At 37.8% G+C, this 22465-nt stretch overlaps 1 protein-coding gene and 1 pseudogene across 2 annotated transcripts; one reads left to right on the forward strand and one right to left on the reverse strand.

The window, feature by feature from the left end:
• Positions 1–16591: 16591 nt before the first annotated feature.
• Positions 16592–18156, reverse strand: LOC131005442 (uncharacterized). Of its 2 annotated transcripts, XM_057932445.1 has the most exons (4): positions 17733–18155; positions 17367–17468; positions 16977–17108; positions 16592–16909 (listed from the first exon to the last, which is right to left on the reverse strand). In XM_057932445.1, exons 2-4 carry the CDS (start codon positions 17437–17439, stop codon positions 16716–16718), a joined length of 399 nt encoding a protein of 132 aa, XP_057788428.1. In that variant the 5' UTR covers positions 17440–17468; positions 17733–18155; the 3' UTR covers positions 16592–16715. The 2 variants fall into 2 exon arrangements, with proteins under 2 accessions (XP_057788428.1, XP_057788427.1); XM_057932444.1 differs by having other exon boundaries at positions 17367–18156.
• Positions 18157–18770: 614 nt separating this feature from the next.
• On the forward strand, positions 18771–22465 carry LOC131005455 (chromatin remodeling protein SHL-like; annotated as a pseudogene).

The raw sequence follows: 22465 nt of genomic DNA on the forward strand, positions 1-22465 counted from the left end.
TTGAGACATATTCGGCTTCACATAATCAACTTAAATCATAACTTTGATGATATAAATTGAAAAGAGCCAAACACAATTCATGACTGAACCTAGAAATTATCTAAGCTGCCTACGTACCCTTTTGAAAGGGATCAAGTCAAAACGTAGTTCATAGGATCAACAAGTGTTTGAGATTGGGTGCCGTGCACAGTTTATACTCATGCGGGCCAGGAGTAACATGCAGTTTAGGCTCGTGCGTCAAGGAGCTGTCTTCATACACTCCATTTTGTTGCTTTTCTTCATCTGACTCATTTTTTGGCTTTTCTGCTTTTCTATTTTTTTTTTGGCTTTTTATGCTTTCCATTTTTTTTTGGCTTTTCTATTTTTTTTATTTTTTTTATTTTTTTTTTTTGGAACTATATACATATGTACATGCTTCAACTTCTACCACCCTTCAAGGATAGTAGTACTTCAAGAACTTTCCGTTGAGAGTGATAACAATTGGCCTCCTTGCAGCGAGGGCCATGTCTCCAATTTGAAAAGAGGGCGCTCGCACTGCTTTGTTGAAGGATCTTGAAGGAAGAGCTTGATAGTATTCCAATTTTTGCTGGACTTCTAGTCTCTCTTCATCCAGAGTTTCCAGTTCTTTGGGGCTTAAGTGCGAATTCTCTTCTCCAACGACCATTTTCTCGCAGGAGGTGATATGGTTTGCTGTGACATCGTCTTCATCTTTTCGGCGAGGATCTTTGCAATCAAAACACGTCATTATGCTTTCATTTCTCTGGCGTATGAAGGTTATATTCTCTGCAACGCTTGTTGTGATAACGCCACTTCTAACGAGACTTGCAATTTCACGACGCACTTGATTTTGAGTAGTATGAGGAAGAGGAACTGGATTATTAGCACTATTAGTAGTGTAGTAAGAGGAAGCCACACTTTCTCTATCTTCTTGATCTATGGCATCTCGTGTGAAGATGGTGGTCTTCATTTGAGCTTTCATTTTTTTCCCACATGACATAATCAAAGTGGTGTATCTTTTCATTCGAGGAGGGATCAAACTTCTCCATTTCTCTGTTATGTGCAGTTCATCACTCCCTTTTGTCTTGCTTCGTTTCCATGATTTGCCTTTGCCAAGTCTTTTAAAGACAGATACTTGTTGAGCTTCTATTTTACCCATCCTATTGAAAATAGAAACCCTTTGGGTTCTCCGATTGCTTGAAGATTCCAGGATTTGCTTGGTGCTAGCATAGTTAGCAGTGGCTCTCTTGATGGCAATTCGAATGGGGCTTTGCACTGTATATCCCAAACCTGCTTTGGAGTTTTGGCCTGCGTTATCAGTCTTTTCCAAATGAGACCTTGACATAGAGCTTTCTTGAGGATTGTATCCAGCATTCACGAGGAGTTTATATGCCTTCGGACCAAAGTGCTTTGAGAGTTCTTTGTCTGAGAGATCTTCATGCTCTGTGATGCTACTTTGCTTTGGTCGGACAAACCCTTCAAATGGTTGGTGAATTGGCTTCTTGGCATCAATCTTCGTTAAAGGCATGGTGAATCCTTCCATCTTCAGAAAAGATTCTTCTTTCTTTTTCTCCTGGCAAGATCTCAACTCGTCATGTGATGTATCATCTTTCACCATTGAGACTTTGGTTCTTTCCAAATAGAACTTAGCATCAGCAAAATGTGATTCTGCTTCCGTAAACGGCTTTTGATCACCAACCACTTTTCTTATGGCACCATTTTGATAGTACTTGAAGCATTGGTGCAATGTAGAAGGAACAACACCATTTTCATGAAGCCATGGTCGACCCAGAAGCATATTATAGGACGTCTTGGCATCGATAACATGAAGCAACGCTGTCGAATCCATGTCCTGCATCAGCAATCGCAACCTTATAGTTCCAAGAGCTCTTTGCCCTTCATGATTGAAACCTTGGATCATCAATCGACTGTTTGACAGCTCATCTACTTGGATTCCCAATTGCTTCAAAGTCCTTAGTGGCAAAATATTGACCGCCGAGCCTCCATCGATGAGAATTCGATTAACCTTTTGCTCCTGTGTATAACAACTCACGAACAATGGCCTGTTATGAGGTTCAGATCCAAGCTGCAAGTCTTCATTGGAGAATGTGATTGCCAATGCATCATCGTCTTCATCCATATTTAGCTCAGGTTCTTCATCTACTTGATTGGATGTATCATACAGAGCTCCAATACCTTCTATTATGTCATTCAAGTCGGTGGAGACCATATTTACAGCAGTAGCGTCTTCTTCAAGAGATATTTTCCCTTCTCGAGCTAACCGCATGACCCTGTCTTTGAAGATGAAGCAATCATGTATGGGGTGCCCAACCAGACGATGGTATTTGCAGTAACTTGGATCATTTGTCCTCCCTGCTTCATTTGGTCGCTTCATTTCTGGCAACTCGATAAGCTTTTCTTTGAGCAGGTCATCAAAAATTCCTGAAACATCAGAGTCTAAGAAAGGGTATTGCTTTTGTTGCATTTCTTTCAAGGTAGATCTTCTTTGCCCCATGTCTCGGGAAGAGTTCTGATTGTCTCGTGGAGTGTTCTGGTTGTCTTCTTGTCTAGCTTCCTTTTTTAGAAATTTCACGGAAGTTGCTTTCACTGCCATGGATTCCTTCTTTGGTGCTTTGTCATATGGTTTTCCTTCTTTCTTGAATTCTGGCTTGAATTTGCTAGACTCCTGGATTGGTGGTCCTTCGATCCCGCTTGCCATCATGCTCAACTCCATATCATGAGCTCTAGTGGCTAGTTCCTCGAATGTTCTTGGCTGGATTCCTCGCAAGATGTATTGCAAGCCCCAATGCATCTCTTGAATACACATTTCGATGGCAGATGATTCAGACAATCGGTCCTTGCAGTTGAGACAAAGGTTTCTCCATCGGTTGATGTAATCAATGACTGGCTCTTCTTTGAATTGACGCGAACTTGTGAGCTCCACCATGCTGACAGTTCTTCTAGTGCTATAGAAGCGGTTGAGGAACTCATGCTCCAGTTGTTCCCAACTATCAATTGAGTTTGATTCTAAGTCGGTGTACCAATCAAAGGCATTACCTTTCAATGAGCGAACAAACTGTTTGACCAAATGATCTCCATAAGTACCAGCGTTGTTGCATGTTTCAATGAAATGAGCCACATGTTGTCTCGGATTTCCTTGGCCATCAAATTGTTGGAATTTGGGGGGCTGATAACCAAGAGGCATCCTCATACTGTCAATTCGCCGAGTATATGGCTTGGAGTAAGTTAACGATGACTTGGAGCTTCCATCGGAGTTATTCTTCATTGTTGCTTCGATGAACTCTTTGAGTTGGTCAAGGATGGGTAAAATAGAAGCTTTGCCTCTAAAATGGGAATGTCAAGATTGGCTACAAATTGAAAGGTGATATATTTCTTGGCAAAGATTGAAAGGTTAGAGGCAAAATGTGTTCGATCTTTGCCTCTAACCTTTCAATCTTTGCCAAGAAATATATCACCTTTCAATTTGTAGCCAATCTTGACATTCCCATTTTCAAATAATTAGAAATCGACCCATCAAGAATAAAATTTGCAGAATCACCCCAACAAGATACAAAACTAAGACAAAATACCCTCATTATGATTTCTAAAATAGTTTAACAATTTAATCAGGCCCAACATGCTTCCGTAACACTTCGAAATAAATCTTTAATTTAAACCAACATTATACCTTTGTCGACTGGTCTTCTTCAGGAGTCGGTCTTGTTGAGTTTTACGGCTCGTCTGCCCACCCGGCACGCACCAACCACACACTCGCAAGAGATGGTTGCAACCCTTCTCCTTCACTAAGTGTCGACTCAATACTTTGTTGGAAAAATAAAGAAAATATTTTTACTCAACCCGGAATAGTTGGACAAAAACTAAGCGTTTATAGAGGAATTATATAAAATTTAATTTATTTCATAAAATACTCCCCCAGGGAGGAGACTAACTTGTTTAGCTACACATAGTAGCTAATACTTGTGTACATTAAATAAAAAGGAACTAAAACTAAAACGAAAAAACTTTGAAAACAAAATTAAAAAAAAAACAAAGATAATTTTTTCCCAGAGAGAGGAAGTGGTGTATGAAAATGTGTTGTGAATTTTCGATGATCTTCTTCTCTCCAGCACTTGGGTTTATATAGAGGTTTGAACCCCTCTATTATTACTCGGTTGGTGGCCTCGGATTCCATCTTTGTGGCCAGCTTGCTTGAATATGACATCCACCTTCTTTTGTCGGCCTTGATTGCCGACACTTGTTAGTGGCATCACATGGTGCTGGACCCTTGCTTTATCGTCTCGTGATAATGCTGGTAGGGGCCGGCTGCTTTTCTTTCCACTCACTTTTGTCCTGGAGCGTTTGGTGAGTGGTCCTCCTGTTCTTCCACCCACTTTTGTCGTTTCTTTTGTGGGTGCGATCCTTGCTGTGAATCACATGATTCACTAAGCTTTGTCGGCCACCTTACTTTTTTGGTGCCCGAGGTGTCTTTCCCTTTGGAGTCTGATGCTTATCATGTTCATCAGACCGGAACCTCCTTTTATCCGGTTTTGGAAAGAATCCTTTACCGAATTCTGGCTCCTTCTGTGACGAGCATTGATCGCAGATTTTCTCGATCCAATGGCCCAAATGAGCCATATTGCAAAACTTACGACGAGTCTCCTGGCTCCCCGCAATCTTGTTCTCCCACAACATTAGCCGTTTCTTCTCGAAAGATTGTTCGGCAAAAGGAGTTGTTGTTCCTGTCATGGTATTAACTAGGAACGTTCCCAGATCCGAGCTTTGGTAGAACTTGAATCTGGACTTCATTTTGTCCATCTCTGTGAGACAGACCCATAGACCCCATGCTCGTCTAGTGGAGATTTGATCCTCCGTGAATGTTGAGACGATTGCGGCCTGGAAGTCGGGAACTTTGATCCTGTTAAGGGCTCCCGTATAAGGTCTCCGAAGCTTGATGAAGTGGAAAGCTTCATGGATTCCTTTTCCGACTGGCTCTGGTGCTGCACTAAAACAGTACAATTCCATAACATCTCCCCTTTTGAGGGACTCGTTGTTCTCCCATGTGTCGAACACCGTTTTCTGGATCCATTTTGGTAGACCCTTAATTTCGGTGAAGGATGGGGCGGTGGTATAAACTGAGGCCAAAGCCCCAAACTCATACCATTCCTTGACATCGTTTGGATTGGCTCCTGGAGTCGTCCAAACCCTTGGATACTTTCCGGCAACATCAACCCGGCAATTTCCCGGATTAATGCCCTTCCTTATGAGAAGTTTCTCCCACCTGTCTTGATATATCTGCCAAGAAGGAGAAATTTCAAAAAAGTTAGTATCAACCTTAACTTGGCCTGTCATGGGCCTAAGATTGATCTCTCCCTCTTTTACCCCAGAGGTGGAGGGTTGACATGTTGATTCAGGGTGTAACCCCTTAACAACATCTTTTCCTCGAGAGTCTGGCTGTGAAACCATTGTCTCAGGACTTGTGCTAGGGGTACTTGAATCCCCTGCTACAGGTAATCCGCCCTGTACGGAAAGCATTGCTTTAGCCCGATTTTCACGGACAGCGCGCAAGAGCGGCTTGTTGGTTGCTTCCTGAAGATTGAACATCCTCATGATCATTCTGATCAGATTTCAAAACGACAATATCATAATCATAATATTGGCATTCTGCTTGCCATCTAATCAATCTAGCCTTTTCAGGTTTAGATTCAATCTTTTTAGTTAAGAAAGCTTTAACGTTGGTGTTATCTACTTTCAAAACAAATTTTTTAGCAAGTAAGAATAGCGGCCATTTTTTGAACGCTTTCCTGACTGCAAAAAACTCTTTTTCGTTTATGTGCCATCGCACAGCCTCGTCGTCGGAGAAAAGACCGCTACAATATCTGCAAGGTTCCTCTCCAAAAGGGGTGATCTTTGTAAGCACTGCTGCCCACCAGAAATCATTCGCGTCGGTGTAGAGGACCAAATCATCCTCGTCTTGTGGTATTGAAAGTTTCGGGAGATTTTTACAAATCTCTTTCAACTTCTTCATACCCTCCCGATGTTCCTCCTTCCATATGAATGGAACATCTTTCTTCAGTAAAGGACTGAAGATTTTCCGGTGCTCTGCAAGATTTTTGATAAACATTCCTGCAAAGTTAACAACTCCGAGAAAGCTTTGGAGCTGCTTCTTTTCTTTAAGATCTTCTGGAAATCCCTGGACTTTTTCCACAATATGATCTTGTAGAATTATCCCAGATTAATCGATCTCGATCCCCAAAAACTCCATCTTCTGGGTGGCTATGACTGCCTTCTTTTCTGGCAGCACTAGTCCTTCTTGTTGACAAACATCCGCAAAGATCTCCAGATGCCTGACATGTTCATGAATGTTTTTTGATGCAATAAGGATGTCATCAATGTAAACAAACATAAACGAAGAATAATCTTTGAAGAGATTATCCATCTTCCTTTGGAATATCTGAGGCGCGTTGGCTAACCCTATTGGCATGACATTCCAGACATAATGTCCCTGTGGAGTTGAGAAGGCTGTGAACTTCTTACTCCCTTCCTCCATGCGAATCTGGTAGAAACCTGATTTGCAATCGAACTTTGAGAATACCTTTGCACTTCTGATGCAATTGATGAGGTGTTCTCTACTTGGGATGAAGTATCCGTCAAACTCAAGAATGTCATTAATCCCTTTATAATTAATGACTAATCTTGGCTTTCCTCGCTTGATCTCCCCATGATTTCTCACCAGAAATCTCGGACTGCTGTAGGGTGATCTTCCTTCTTCGATCAGCTTTAAATCAAGGTGTTCCTTGATTATACTCATCATATCCTGTTGATCTCGAGGGTTCATCAGGATAGGTCTGAACCTTACGAACTCATGCTCCTTTCCAGTTTTAACTTTCAAGATTGCTTTGAGCTGGTTCTTGTCCCACCATGCCAAAGGATTCTCATGGTAACACCTCTGAATCCTCCTTTTGACATCGGCAATGGACACCTGTTCTTCTTCCTTGATATCTTTGTGTGATATCAGGGATACTTTGAGGATTTGAGTTTCTTCCTCAGAGAGATTTGGGAATCCCTCAGTTCTGCATTTGAGCAAAACTTCTCCGAATCTCCTTTGATCCTTCATTTGAGGTCTCCGGAGTCTGCCATCATCACCACGCTTGCTGCGGAATTTGATTGGCATTGAGCGATGAAAAGCTCCATTGAGCCTTTGCACAATGATTTTGTGATCACAATTGGTTGTGAACACTAGCCTCCTGGCTTCATTGTCCTGTATGTATCTCTTGAAGCTTTGCAGAAAATTATTTTCAAATAATATATCTGCTCCAGTATCATGGAAATATATCGGTGGAGTCTTGACCTTGTACCAAGGTGTCTGCCCTGCACCGCCGATCAATATTTCTGTCTGTTTTACTCCTTTTGATAGGAGTAAAATCTTTTTGGAGAAATCCCTTCCTGCAATTCGAGGTAGATCTTCTTCCACTTCTGCTGGAAAGACTCCTCGTTTTGCTGTACAGATTCCTGCTCTTAAATCCACATAAGCAGCAAAATATTCTGCTTTGTATTTCTCGTATAACATCCCTACAGAGATGTATATTGAGAATGGACTTGTCATTGGATCATCACTCTTTGGTGTCCAATTGTGATCTCCATTCTTCCTCCTTTCCATGACCATGGTTTATATTTGTCAAGGAAATCTCGTCCTAAGATCAGGACATCCGCTTCTTGTCCGGCTTGGCCTTCGGTCTGGATTTCAAAACCTCCAATCTCCAGAGTTCCGATGTATCGGTTGTCTCCTGGATTTGCCAAATAATACAACGAACTACAAGGAAATTTGTTCTCCTTGTTAGTTGTATCAAATCTTGTGGAAACCTGTCTCCATCCTTCGGGGCATTTAAGCTTAACTCTCATGTCCGAAACTGGGGTTTCCTGAATCGCCCTTCTCTCATATGATTGAGAGAAACTCCTTGATATAGGCCCTGAAGTTAGCCTATTTCCTTGGAAGGATAGTCTTGGTGCTCCAAGTCTGAGACTTTGGGTATGGCTGAGCACCGGCTTGTCTCCAATGTCGATGTCGATTTCTCCGATTTGAGGAATCTCCACTCGGTCTTGACTGACTGCCTTGGCAACCGCCTTGAATATTTCTGGGATTTCAATATATTCTTTTCCCAGAAATAATTCCGTGTGATGAGAATTTGATAAGGCATACGAGACTTGATAAGTCAATGAGTATGGCCTATTTCCATTCGTCATATACTCATTCTTCTTGTAGTCCTGATAAAGAGTCAGGGCTCGGCTGAAGGATGAATCTTGCAGATTATAAGCGATTTGTGGATAGAACTCGGTTATAATCTTCTTGGCATAGAGATTGCCTGAAAAAGCTCCAAGAATTGAATTTCTGGCATCTCTGACTCTTTTGTCGCAAAGTGCAACATCAATCGGTTGGTCTGTTCCCGGGAAAAGGGAGGATTTGATTACCAACTGAATTGCTCCAATATGAATCCATTTCATCGTATTTGCGACTTCTGGCTTCATTTTCTTGAGATCCTGCTTAATATCTTCAGCTGGAACCAACTGGATTTCCACCTGATTACTTGTGATCTCAATGGGAAGCGCCATTTCTTGGCTTGTGACGCCAAAATAGACATGATGCTTCCTTTTGGTTGGAATCAAGCTATGAAAAACTCGATTCAGTCTCCCATTAGAAAACCCTTGGTATGTTTGTACCTCTTCGGTTTCCTTCTTGAGTTTTTTCACGAGCTTCTTCACCACTTCTTCCTGTGGAATCAGAAAATGGCTAGTGAATCCATTCTGATCCTCTTTCTGGGTGTGGTGAACCTCGTGCTCTTCTTTAGTCTGACTCGTCTCCGGTTGATCCATCGGTCATTTCTGAATCTTCAGAACTAAAGACTTCTTCCTGCTCATATATACTCTCATCAGAGGATATATCTTCGAACTGATACACGGGTATCAATTCCTGGTTGTAGATAGCGTCTTCGATATCCGGTGTGGATTCGAATCTTCTTATCTTTCTTTTCTCGTTGTCTGGGCAGTTAGTTGAAATATGCCCCTTTGCACCGCACGTCCAGCAGTTGCAATCCTTAAAACTTTCATTTGTTTTGGCTTGAGTACGCCTGAAAGTTTTCCTCGCCGGGGTTCTCTTTTGCGAAGAGAAACGGTTCCTTGATGGTCCGCTCCGTTGGCCTGATTTGTAGGAGCGTGCCTTTTGTCTGGTCCACATAGTTCTTGGCTTCCAAGAACTTCTTCTGGACTTTCTTTCATAGGGTTGATACCTATGTTTCTTTCTGCTTCTCCTTTGATACAGCAACTCAGCACCAATCTCTGTTGGAAGATCGATGTTGTCGCACATCAATGGGGATTTCTTGTTGAGTCTCCTCAATCTCTTGAGATTCCTCAGGTCCGCCGCCTTCTGGCACCATTCGGACAGCTTCTTGTGGACATAAGACATCCTTCTTGAAGCACTGTCAAGTGGATATCCTCCTGGTGAAACATACTCATTGATGAGCATCTCCCTCCATGGACTTGGAAACTTTGGAAAGAAGAGGTCCATGGTCTTCTGATCTTCTACTTCACCCATATGGACATATAGGGTGTACAGACGCAGAAATTCATCGAGAGCTTTGGGCTCTAGCACCATCAATCTTAGATTATAAAGTGCCTGTTGATATTTCTTGCGTTTCTCCTCCGCGGATCCTTCGAAAAAACCCATTCCCAAGAAATGGATTTTAATCTGTTTAGTAGTCTCCTTAATGATGTCATATAATGACGTACTACTAAACAACTCTTCCCTGGTCAAAACTTCAAGTTTTTCCCAGTATTGTTTTGCCATCCCTGCCAAGCTAGCTTCGAAGACTCTGGCAAATTCTTTTTTGTCGTAATCAATTGTAGCAACCACGACTTTTAATGATGAAGCCCACTCGTCGATGAGACCCTCCCATTCTTTGAAACTGGCTTCGTCAAGGTTGAGAATCAATCCGTATGGATGGATTGGTTCTAGTGTGACCTTTCCTACAGGAGTATCCTGCATCTGGGGCCTCCGTCGCCTGGTTCTTTGGAACTGGCTTGCATCGTCTTGAGCTGACCCCTTCTTTGACGATTCTCCTTCTTGAGGCTCGATTTTGGGAACCTCGTCTCCTTGGTTCATTTTTAGATCAACCATATTGAGGTTAGCAAAAGATTCTGCTAACTCTTGTAGATCTTCTAATCCGATTCTGTCAAGGCTATTCATGATATTTGCCTTTCATGATTCGGATTATGTCCTTCGGCTGCAACTCCTTGGGTGCTGCATCGAATAGAGATGGATTCGTCGGATCTTTGGACCATTGATTCTGAATTTTTTCGGAACATGGTTTTCGCCTTTCGATCTCCTCCATTCTTGTCTGGATATCACGCAAGAGGGTTAGTATTTCCTCTTGTTTGAGTGATATTCTGCTTATCTCCATCGGTAGATCATACAGCTTGATGCCATAATATTCCACCGTCTTTTGGATCTCCCGCAAGTTGACGTTGTCGGAAGAGCTTGGCTCGATCTTTTGGTAGTTTGGATAAACTACTCCCGCCTTGTCTTTTGGTTCCATCAATCGTGTGACTGATGGGCCTCGTCCATGTTTCGTTCAATGGCCGTTCTGGCTGCAGCCATTCTCATGAGATTCTCATGATAGAATTGGATACTCGCGATAATATCGCGAATAAGCTCGATATCTCCTCCTCGTCGTAGGTTGGTTACGAGGGCTCGATTGTTCCAATTGAGATCGCCTATTAGGCGACTGGTTTCTATCTCCAGATTTTGGAGAGAGTTCCTGTAGTGTACGCATCTCGGACACTCGTCCGGATCCATAAATTTCAATGGAGTCTCCTCCCACATAGGTTAATTATAAAATAAATTAAAAACTATATAATTTCTCTATAAAAACCCGCTCTTATACCATTTTGAACAAGGATCTTTTAAACTGTTTTTTGCTCGAAAGTACGTGGCATTGTCTCACAGTCCAGACCCAGATTACCAGGTAATCTATCGGGCACGAGGAAAGTTTCCAGCCGATATACCATTCAAGCCCAATCTTATACATGTTTTAGGTATAAATTGTCTTTTAGTCCAAAACCATTAGTCTCTGGGGTGAATCTAAAAATTTATCATTTTCTGGGGTTAATCTCCAATTTTCAAGACATGAAAAAGTGCAATTTGAGACAAATCTCAAAGTTGGTATATTTTTTCGCAACTATGGAAAGCTAGGAGGCAAAACAAGAATTGGAGCAAAGTTCATATATTTTGGGGCTAATATCCCTATAAATAATTAAATTCCAATAAATTCTCTTGGTATTCTCTCTCCTCTCTAGATGATTCTATATCACACATTCACACACTGTGTATACAACTATACAAGTAACCTCATGAATGAATAATTAATGAAGAGGTTGCTTAAATTATGTTCAACATTAATAATCAAGTTAGAAGGATTGATTTCTTTATAATTAAAATTGTCGAATAAGTTTTTATTAAAAAAAAAAAAAAACATTGTCGAATAAGTTCAATAAAAAATAAGATTAATTATAAATGAATGGATAGGGGTAGGACTTTTATTGGTCAGATAAGCTAAAGTGGGCCTTTTAATTTGCGATATGGGCTAAAAGGAGGGTGATTCTATATATAGCCCTATTTTATTCACTATGTTTTTTTATTTATAAAGATAATAAAAATATCAATATTTATTATTATTTCACCCCTATAATTTCCACTCCTTTTGTGCTATTTTAAATTAATATTACCATGAGTCCATGACCATCAATTAAGCTAGTAACTGAATCATTTTTTTCCCCTTGATTTTGGATTCAATTCGAATTTTTGATGTTAGTATTTGAAATTATTCTATTTTAATTTTAACAAAAATATTCGATTTGATTTGTTTAGTATTCAATTAAAAATATAAAATTATGATATTCAATTAAAATTCAATATTCGTAGATATTTGATTAAATAATTAAACAATATATATATATATATATATATATATATATAGGGGGCCGCTCCAATGAGACCCCCTAATTTTAGTGAGATCTAGGGCACGATCTGGTGCGTTTATTTTATCAATCCAATGTCTGATATTGTATCTGGAGGGTGATTTTTTTTCACAGGGTTCGAATCCTGGAGGGAGCAGAATATTTTAAATTTTGTTATTCATCAGCATATACTGCATTGTTCATCAGTATATACAGCCCTGTTCATCAGTATATATGTCTTATTCATTACGAATTTTTTAAATTTTATTTTTCATCAGTATATACATCTTGTTCATTAGATATACGTTTTGTTCATTAGTATTATATATCTTATTCATTGTCCTAGTGTTTCACGAAAATTATGGGGTCTCACTGGAGCGCGCCCCTATATATATATATAGGGAGTGGTTCAATTGAGAAGCTCAAATGTGTTGAGAAGTTGAGAAGCAATGTAATAGATGAACATATTAGTACATTTTGATGAACATGGTAATTAGACCCTAGATCAATAAATTCTTTGAACATACCAAATATAACTGACGAACATACGAATCTATTTAATTTGTTAAAAAATACGTCACCGCCAAGGATCGAACCCCAGATCAAACTCGTGTTCATAAAAACTAATTGGCATGTTCATCTATTAGATTGCTTCTCAACTTCTCAACACATTTGAGCTTCTCAATATAACCTAACCCTATATATATATATATATATATATATATATATATATGAGAGAATTATAACATTGTAAGAGAAAAATAATTAAAAAATATGAAATTATATAAAGATCGATAATTTAAAAAAGGAAAAATGTAAAGAATCATAATATACATACATAACGAAAAATTATCAAAAAGTAAGACTTCACAATTTATAAAACCAAAATTATGAATTGAAGTCATTCTTCCGCCATATTCTACTTAGCCACTTTGATTGTAAACTAATCAAATAATTCATATTATAATTCGATATTCAAATTTTGATATTTGTATTTGACAAATATTTGAATCGAATTCGAATTCAAATTCAAATATAAATATTCGATATGATTCGATTAGTATTTAAATACAACTTGTACGTTCATCCGTGCAATGCACGATGATCATTCAAATTAAATAACACGTGTAAATAAATAAATATAAATATTAAACATAATCAAAATATAAAAAAATGCAAAATATATTTTAATAAATAGATAAATATATAAGTTAAAAGTTGTAATCAATAATAAAGACAGATAAAATAAAATATATATTTTTTTAAATTTGCATAACTTATTTGTTTTAATTAATTTTTAATAATTTTTATATTATATTAAAGATCTTGTCGGAAACTTAAATTTAAGATACATATTGAATATTTTTTTTCATAAATCAAATTTGACATGCTCAAAGAATAATTTAAAAAAGAGAGATAGAAAAAAAGTGAAAAAAAAAAATGGTGTGAGAATAGAGAAAAAAGGGAGAATAAATAGAGGGAAAAAAATAATCTCTTTTTATATAATCTGTCTCACACGCACGCACGAGCATCAAAAGTGAAAGTATCTACATTTAAAGTTGTATAATTTAATATCCACATATTGTGTTCATCTAATCTAATCTCACAAATAACTTGAATTTGGTACGGGACCATAGCTTCAAACTGTCTACTAATGCATCTCTTTCCCTGCGACTATCATTACTATTAATATATATATATTTTTTTAAATCGACTATCATTATTCATTTCAGTTTTTCATAATTTCATTTTTACAGTCACTGTCATATTTAGCCTTTCGTGCACTTTCTGTAATTAATTTGGTATTTATTACTCTTTTCGTCTCTTATACTGATTCATTTTATTTTTTAGTTTGTCTCATTTATAACGATACTTTATAAAAATAATAGTTGATCCCTACTAATTTTACACTTTATATATAAGCAACCTTTATCCATTTTACACTAACATCTTATTTTTTATTTGGGCAAATTGCATGAAAATACATCACTTTATACCAAAATTTGATTTTTTGACAATCTTTTCAATTGTAGCAAAAATTTGAACTACCTTTCAATTTGTTGCAATTGACTTCCGGAGTAATTTTCCGGCCAACTTAATGCTGATGTGGATTCCCGTAAAGTTGATGTGGCATGCCTCGCCGGACGACAAATTGCATGAAAATACCCCACTTTATACCAAAATCTGGTTTTTTGACAATCTTTTTAATTGTAGCAAAAATTTGAATTACCTTTCAATTTGTTGCAATTGACTTCTAGAGTAATATTCCGGCCAACTTAATGCTGATGTGGATTCCCGTAAAGTTGATATGGCACGCCTCGCCGGCTAATCAAACGACAATGTCTCTAATTACCTTAAGCGATGTCGTTTTCCACGATTTTAAGCAAATTACAATTTCTAGTTTTATATATTTGTCGATTAGGGCTTCAAATGTCCTCATTTCTTCTCTCAAATTTTCTCATCTCAGTTAAAATTCTTGTTCCATAAATTCTCATTTGCAGCAAAAATCTTTGAACTGGTGGATTCTTCTTCTCAAACGGGACGACTGAGCTCATACAATTTTCCTTTACCTCCAAAATTCTGCAGATGCGAAGAACCAGAGCCGTGCATCTTGCAGGCTTCAAATAGTGTGACTAATCCGGAGAGGCGCTACTTCTCATCATGTACAAAAATACCCACATCAAGTATCTTGTACTCTTTAAAATATACTTTTATTTAATTCATATGTTTTTTTTTCTTTAGAAAATTTATGGAACAAGAATTTCAACTGAGATGAGAAATTTTGGGAGAAGAAATGAGGACATTTGAAGCCCTAATCAACAAATATATAAAACTAGAAATTGTAATTTGCTTAAAATCGTGGAAAACGACATCGTTTAAGGTAATTAGAGACGTTGTCGTTTGATTAGCCGGCGAGGCATGCCACATCAACTTTACGAGAATCCACATCAGCATTAAGTTGGCCGAAAAATTACTCCGAAAGTCAATTGCAACAAATTGAAAGGTAGTTCAAATTTTTGCTACAATTGAAAAGATTGTCAAAAAACAAGATTTTGGTATAAAATGAGGTATTTTCATGCAATTTGTCGTTTGATTAGCCGGCAAGGCGTGCCACATCAACTTTACGGGAATCCACATCAGCATTAAGTTGGCCGGAAAATTACTCCGGAAGTCAATTGCAACAAATTGAAAGGTAGTTCAAATTTTTGCTACAATTGAAAAGATTGTCAAAAAACCAGATTTTTGTATAAAGTGGGGTATTTTCATGCAATTTGCCCTTTTTATTTATATGCCATTTAAAAATAGGACGTTGGAAGTACTACTATTTTAATGCATTCACTAAATTTTGAGTTGATTTTATGCTCTTTTTCCTCACTCTTATTGAATATTATGGCTTTGCGACTTTTATGTTTTCAAACTTATGTTTGCAATGTAGCATGTGATCCATGTAAAATTTGAATTTCCCACCATATTAATGCAATTTGGATATACACGTTGATTGTGTTTAGAAAAACAACTTTCGTACCATTTTTCAGTTACAATATAATTTTATACTAATAGTTTCAATTGAAAATTAAATAATTTTCAGCTTTTTTTTTTTTATATGTTTGAAGGCAATTTACCTTTATAACAATAACATAACACTTAATGATCAAATCAAACTATAAATTAATTTCGATAGTACATCAATAACATAAAACTTAATGATCAAATGAAATTATAAATTAATTTCGATAGTACAATAATAACTTGATCAAATCAAACCATAAATTTTGATTGTACAATAATAACATAAACCTTAATGACAAAACAACCCAAATAATAGTTGGAGACTCGATTGAGCCAAAAGAAAAATTTTAACGATCTAATTCCACAAACATGCATGGAAGTTCATTGGAATAAATCATCTTTTGTTTATACGATACTATTTTCAAGGTATTGAATTATTGATCCTTTGTTTTAACTAGAACACCCACTCGTGCGTTGCACGACAAGTGCTGCACGTTGAGTGTTATTTTTAAATAATATTTTAAATAAATAAATATGAAAATAAGACATGATATTCATATAAATTAAATTTAATTATAATTAAATGCAAAACAATAGCACACATATTGTCATACATTTTGAAAAACTTCCCTATACACAACATTTGTAGTAGTAGTATCATCATTTCTACCATCTTCAGAAAGCAATATTTTAAGTCCTGCTCGACTTCGTACTCTTGACACTGCAACGTACAATTGACCATGTGTAAAAACTGGTCTTGGCAAGAATAAACCAACATGAGAAAACGATTGCCCTTGACTTTTGTTGATCGTCATTGCATAAGATACAATCAGGGGGAATTGTCGTCGTTCAAACTTAAATGACAATCTTGGATCAGCAGGAGTCAATGACATTCTTGGAATAAAAATTTAATCTGCGTATCCTCACTCTTTTTCTAATTAAGCCACGTTCAACCACATAAATTCATTGTTCATCAAGTTCATTCTATCTCATTTCTTCTGAAACCGTAAATCTTACTCCTCATTTGAAAAAACTTCCCATTCTGTTCTTTGCCCAACAATCATTCAGATCTTTTCACTGCAGAGCTTCAACTGTAAAATTTATTAGTCTGTAAATTTTCATAACTTTATTCGACACAGCAGAATACCTTCAACTATCTTCTTATTTATTTACTTTCTGCAAAACAGAAAGCAGAGCACCATTCATAAGCTGCTAATCACAAAATTAGCACAACTAAATTTTATGAGATTTCCAACCGCCGCCCCATTTCTCAGCAGCAACTTCACAGCCTTGAGATTTCCAAGAGATGCAGCAATTTGTAAAGGTGTTCCATCCACAGAATCTATCTCCGTAGGAGCACCGTTTGCCAGCAAGATCTCCATAAGCTGCTTGTTCCCTGAAACAAAACCCAATCACTTAGCATACAACAGACATCACAATCTTCTAAACAACAAGTCACTGACCTTTTAGAACTGCATAATGCAACGCGGTGAATCCCTTTTTATTCGGCACCTGATGTAGAGCATTATGGTTGATCAGATATTCCACAACTTTAACATGTTCCCCTTTGGCAGCTTCTAGCAGAGGAGTATCCCCTGAAGCAGTTTATAGTCTTAGTACACCAAGATTAACTGAGGGATGAATGAATAAGAAAATTTCAAGAATCATGTCAAATTAATAAAAGTATCAGAGGCAGACAATCCCAAATTATTTCAAAATAACATAAGCAGGTTATAGCGTAAGTATATCAAGATTGACAATTAATTAAACCAAACCCCAGAAGGAAAAAATCAAGAATCATATCAAATCAAGATTATTTGAACAAAAACAAGCAGGAGAGAGAGAGAGAGAACCGCTGTAAGACGGGATATCAACAAAGGCTCCGAACTTGTCAATCAAGATTTCGCAAATCACCAAATTTCCCATTTCAGCCGCGTAGTGCAAGGCTCTCCGGCCTGTAGCGAAGTCACCTCTCACATGATTTTCATTCTTAAATTCAGATGCCCAAACACACATCTTCGGTTAAAGAAAACACACACACGCTTATACATAATCTGATGCCCTCAACGATTCATCTCCTCTAAACTCATCGAAAATTGAAAAGAAATTAGAACCAATAGAAGTAGAATAAAATTCTGTCAGTTACACAATTGGAATAAAATTGGACACTTTGAGATTGAGATAGGAGGCGGCAGATGGCCAAAGGTGGAGGTGGTCACCGGATTTAGGATTGAGGCCGAGCAGGAGCACGTTGGTGAAGGAGGGGGCGGCGACGGCCACCGTCGCTGCATGTGCAGCGGCGGCTGTGCAGCGGCGACGAGAGAGAGTACCGGGGGGAGATATATGGCTTTTGGGTGAAGAGGTGGAAGGCGGTGGAGATGTGGGCTGTGGTGGTGGTGACCGCGGCAGTGGCGGTCGGCGAAGTCGCCGGAGTCTGGGCGGCGGCGTAGGTTGTTCGTGTGTGGGCGTGTTCTGTGAGAAGAGAGTAAGAGAGGGAAGGAGAAAGTTTAAGAGGGGGCGAGAGGCGTCGTTGGCCGGAGGAGGCGGCGGCGGCGGCAGTTTCCAGAGGGAGGGTGCTTGAGTTTGAGAGATGTGATCAGAGAGATTTGTAAATTGTGTGATTTAGACGGTTATGGTTGGGAGTTAGTGGGAGTTAATTAAATTACTCGGATACATTCAATGGGTTTAATTAAATAATTGTATTTATGATATTAAGACAGTTATTTTCAAAAAAATGACACCTATTAATTTGAAAATTTAAAATTTGGAGAGGTAGATGGCGGGAAAAATGACCGTTTAACTGGTCTTTAATATAATATATAGATTGTTTTAATTCACCAAACTTTGAATTTCCACGAGTAATGACAAAAAACAAAATATTAGTAGTATACAGAAAAGAACAATAAATGAAAAGTTTGTTGGATGATGTATATAATTTTGGGTTCAGTTTCTCACTATTTAATCTCTTTGAAAGAGAGAGAAAATAAATAGAATGAAAAACTAAAGGACAAAGTCAACCCACAAAGACTTTGTCGTTGCCATGTCATAACTCATGACACACGTTCGCGATGTGGTGTATCACTTTTCCTGATGAACCCAAATTTCCTTTCCAAAATAACCCTCAATTTCCACTAAATCTCGATTCGACCCTCACGTGATCATCGATATAACGATGTGAATAAATTTTCACCATTAATCTAATTGAACGAAATTTAGGGCCCATGCTCTGCGACACAGAAGAATATTAATAGGGTTATTTTATTTTTCTTTTCAATGTTTTCATATTAACATTAAAATCGCCCGTCAGAGTTTTTCGCTCTACATTGCTCTCTACGTGCACACACAACGCATTTCTTTTCCTCTTTCTCTGTCTCTATCTCTCTCCTCCGCAGCTCATCTCATCCGCAGTGCAGTACATGGCTAAGCCGGAACTCCTCCGCCGCGCACTCGATTCCTATGTCGTTAAGCACATCGGCAAAGCTGTCTGCCGTGAGTCTTCGCGAACTCATCTGTCTCATGCGTGATTGAACTGGCGTCGAGCTAGGTAATAAGATCTGTTAACGTATTCCGTCGATTTTTCGTTGGTGCAAGCGGCGATTGCGTTCTAGTGAGGCCGTCGGACTCGTCGAAGCCGTCATACATCGCGCGCTTGGAGCAGAACGAGGCTGACGGCCACGGCGAGAACGTGAGGTGGTACTAACGGCCGGAGGAGTCGATCGGCGGCCGCCGGCAATTCCACGGCTCGAATGAGGTATTTTTGTCTAATCATTTTGATATTCAGAGTGCTGATACCATAGAAGGCAAGTGTACGGTGCATAGCTTCAAGAGTTACACTAAGCTCGACGCCGTTGGAAACAACTACTTTTTCTGTCGTTTTGCGTACAATCCATCTACTGGTGCCTTCAATCCTGATAGAGTCGCCGTGTAGGTTTAATGTTTTCTTATAGTGCTATAAGTGCTCTGCCTCTTTGATCTGCTTAATTTGTTGAATTCAGTAGTAGATGATGAGTTCATTGAGTTAATGTTTAAAATTGAGAATCCTAGGTTTTCAGGTTTTTGTTCCAGGAGTTATTTCTTTTTATACTTGAGTTTTCTAGCTTGTTCGCAAAATTTATGTGTGAATTTATAAGTGAATTTATGTGTGAACTTGTTACGTGTATATATGTGTGAATTTATAAGTTCAGAGACTTTCAAACAAAAGAGAGAACTCAAATGCTTAATATAGTTAGGTGTTGAATGTATGACGAGATTGGCTTAGTTAAGTTTTCCATTATGCTTCCCTATGTTGAATTGATCAGTTCGGGTGGCTCTTGAGGTGTTTGTATGGTTTCATGGAAGAGTTTTTAGTTTTGATTGAAACTGAAGCTTACTTTTAAACATCTAAAATTGCAACTAGAATGATGTAAATTTCACTACATTTTTGAAGACAAAAAAGATTGTGTAATTGATTGACTTATATATTCATTCTTTATCTTTGTATTTTGCACAGTATGTTGTGTAGTTATTGGGGCGTTTACTTTGGATAATAGCTTGGATTTACTATAAAAGGATTGAGTATTTAAAGGATTACGAGAAAGAACAAGCTCAAAATTGTCCAATCCATCAAAGTATGTGTGAATTAGCTTATATATTATTTTTCTCTATCCAAACTGTCAACCACATTATCCAGAGTGAAAACCTTGAAGTGTCTTATAGCGTCCAGCATCTGTCGATTTCTCCACCATATGCTGAAATGTGTAGTAGCCTTGGTTTTCTAGAAAAAACACTAGTTTTTGATCCCTTGTTTTGAAGAGGTTTTTATTCCTAGCTTGTTTGGTATGGCAGGTATTGTAAATGTGAGATGCCTTATAATCCTGATGACCTAATGATTCAATGTGATGGATGCAGCGACTGGTGAGTTTATATGTCCATAATCAATTTCGAGTTAATTTACGGGTGTGAAGATATTATGCAAGTCGTGCATTTTTTTTGTTCATTGGGATAGGGTTTTGGCTCTTATATTGAAAATTAGTGTTTCCAGCCAACCTATGCACTATATTTTCAGTTTGTTCTTGAGCTAGGCTTAGATGTGGCACTGAGAAATATACTTCTTTATCCTTATTCAGGTTTCATCCGATTTGTATTGACGTGAACCTAGAGGAAGCTGAAAGGCTAGATCATTTCTACTGTCTTGATTGTTTCCCTGAAAATAAGAAGAAATTACACAATTCTCGTGTGTCTACTAGAGACACTGATGTCCAGGTAATTTGGCTATTATGGGCTACATTTCAATGATTCCTTCTATTTAGTGTTTCCTAGATTGGACAACTGGACTCATGAATTTGAGGTCCTTAGCATGATAATATATATTTGTATGATTAGGATTTCAAGAATATCTGTAAGTAAAATACACTAGCTCATTTTGATAAATAAAGGAAATCTAGAGTATTGATGTCTATGAGCAGAGTATATCTGTTGCAATGCATAAAAGATCTCCTTTTATACTCATTGCATTTGCATCCAATAGCTAAAAGGACCTTTTTATACTTAGAACTTTACACCTAAGAAGAATAGGGACGAATACGATACGATACGATACGATACGATATGTCAAAAATATGTTATAGTTTTTTTATTTAATATATATTTTATATATATTATAAATTCATAATTCATCAATAAAATAAGCAAAATACTACTAATTCATAATAAAGTTAACCAAATAGCAAATAAAACATTGTCTTAATAGTTAATAAAACACACTAAACAAATAAAAGTTCAATCATTCAATCATTTCTTACCGTCTTTCATTCATCGTCCTCTTCCTCTTCCCCTTCCCTTATATTTTCATTTTCATCTTTCATCATTGAAGACAACACTCTCCAACTCTGGTTCATCAAGGGATAACTTTGCAAACTCTAACTCCCCAACATCCTCAAATGTACCAAACTTATCTCCTCAGTTATAAGGTTTTGAGCTTGTTTCTTTATAAAACTTAGGGAAGATTGGAACAGATATTAGCTGGTGATCAGAGCATGATTAATTCTTCTGCTAGATCCTTATTCTTTTGAGAAGAAATGTATGCATGAACAATCAGCAATAGTAAGACAACAAAACTGAATATACTCTTAGGGCTGAAAACAAATTAGGAGTTATTCCCCTCTCAAACCTAGTACTCACTTTCTAGGAGCCTCAAGCATAGTATTAGTTGCACGATATGTAAATCTTGAATCTAAGAGCTATAACAGTTGAAACGTTCCTCTGATGTTAGATTGACTGGATTGGTATTTCAAAATTCCAATTTCAATATCTTTTACATGGATCTTTTCAGGTGAATACAAAACGCCGTCGCAGGTGATGCATGCAAGAAATGAATTCACACTCTGAAATACACAATGGAAAATACTCCGAGGTAATTGTGGAAAAGAAAATCCAAGAGGAGGTAAGAATTGAACTAGTTGGGAAATTCGTCACGAAGACCAACTTATGTCCTCGTAAGGTTAGGGGTGTCTCCAGTTGTCTGTAGGCTGTAGTTATGTATTGTAGGCTAGTCGAATGACGATCCTTTGATCCATTTTTACGTACATTTCAAGGACTCTTGCTGTACTGACCGATACTAGAGTAAGATATTATGAAGGCTTATGAGATGCTACTTACTAGGGTAAATTTCCGTGTATACAGATAAATTTAAGCATCAAATTCCAACAACTCGCAAATGCTACCTGTCCGGATAGAGCTTAAGGTTGAGTGGTAGATGAATAGTTCCCTTGTGTTATATTATCTCCATGTAGATTTGATTTAGTTAATAATAGCATTTAGTGCAAAGCATTGAACTAGTTCCCTTGTTTCTATCATTTCCATTATAGTTTCAGGATTTGTAGCCTTTTCAACTTAGATGTGATGTAGAAATTCCATGCTTGCGTTGCGTTTTCACTTTTCCTATCTGCAGAGTTCCGGGCTTGACATTTGAAAA

This window comes from Salvia miltiorrhiza, chromosome 1, assembly GCF_028751815.1.
Source record: "Salvia miltiorrhiza cultivar Shanhuang (shh) chromosome 1, IMPLAD_Smil_shh, whole genome shotgun sequence".
Taxonomy (NCBI): domain Eukaryota; kingdom Viridiplantae; phylum Streptophyta; class Magnoliopsida; order Lamiales; family Lamiaceae; genus Salvia; species Salvia miltiorrhiza.

Excerpts from the sequence above, each read along its gene's own strand:
- LOC131005442 (XM_057932444.1), bottom strand. The coding sequence starts at position 17,529 with ATGTGTGTTTGGGCATCTGAATTTAAGAATGAAAATCATGTGAGAGGT. Across the intron at positions 17,109-17,366 it reads TGATATCCCGTCTTACAGCG|GGGATACTCCTCTGCTAGAA; the intron begins GTTCTCTCTCTC and ends AAACTGCTTCAG. Across the intron at positions 16,910-16,976 it reads GCATTATGCAGTTCTAAAAG|GGAACAAGCAGCTTATGGAG; the intron begins GTCAGTGACTTG and ends GTTTTGTTTCAG.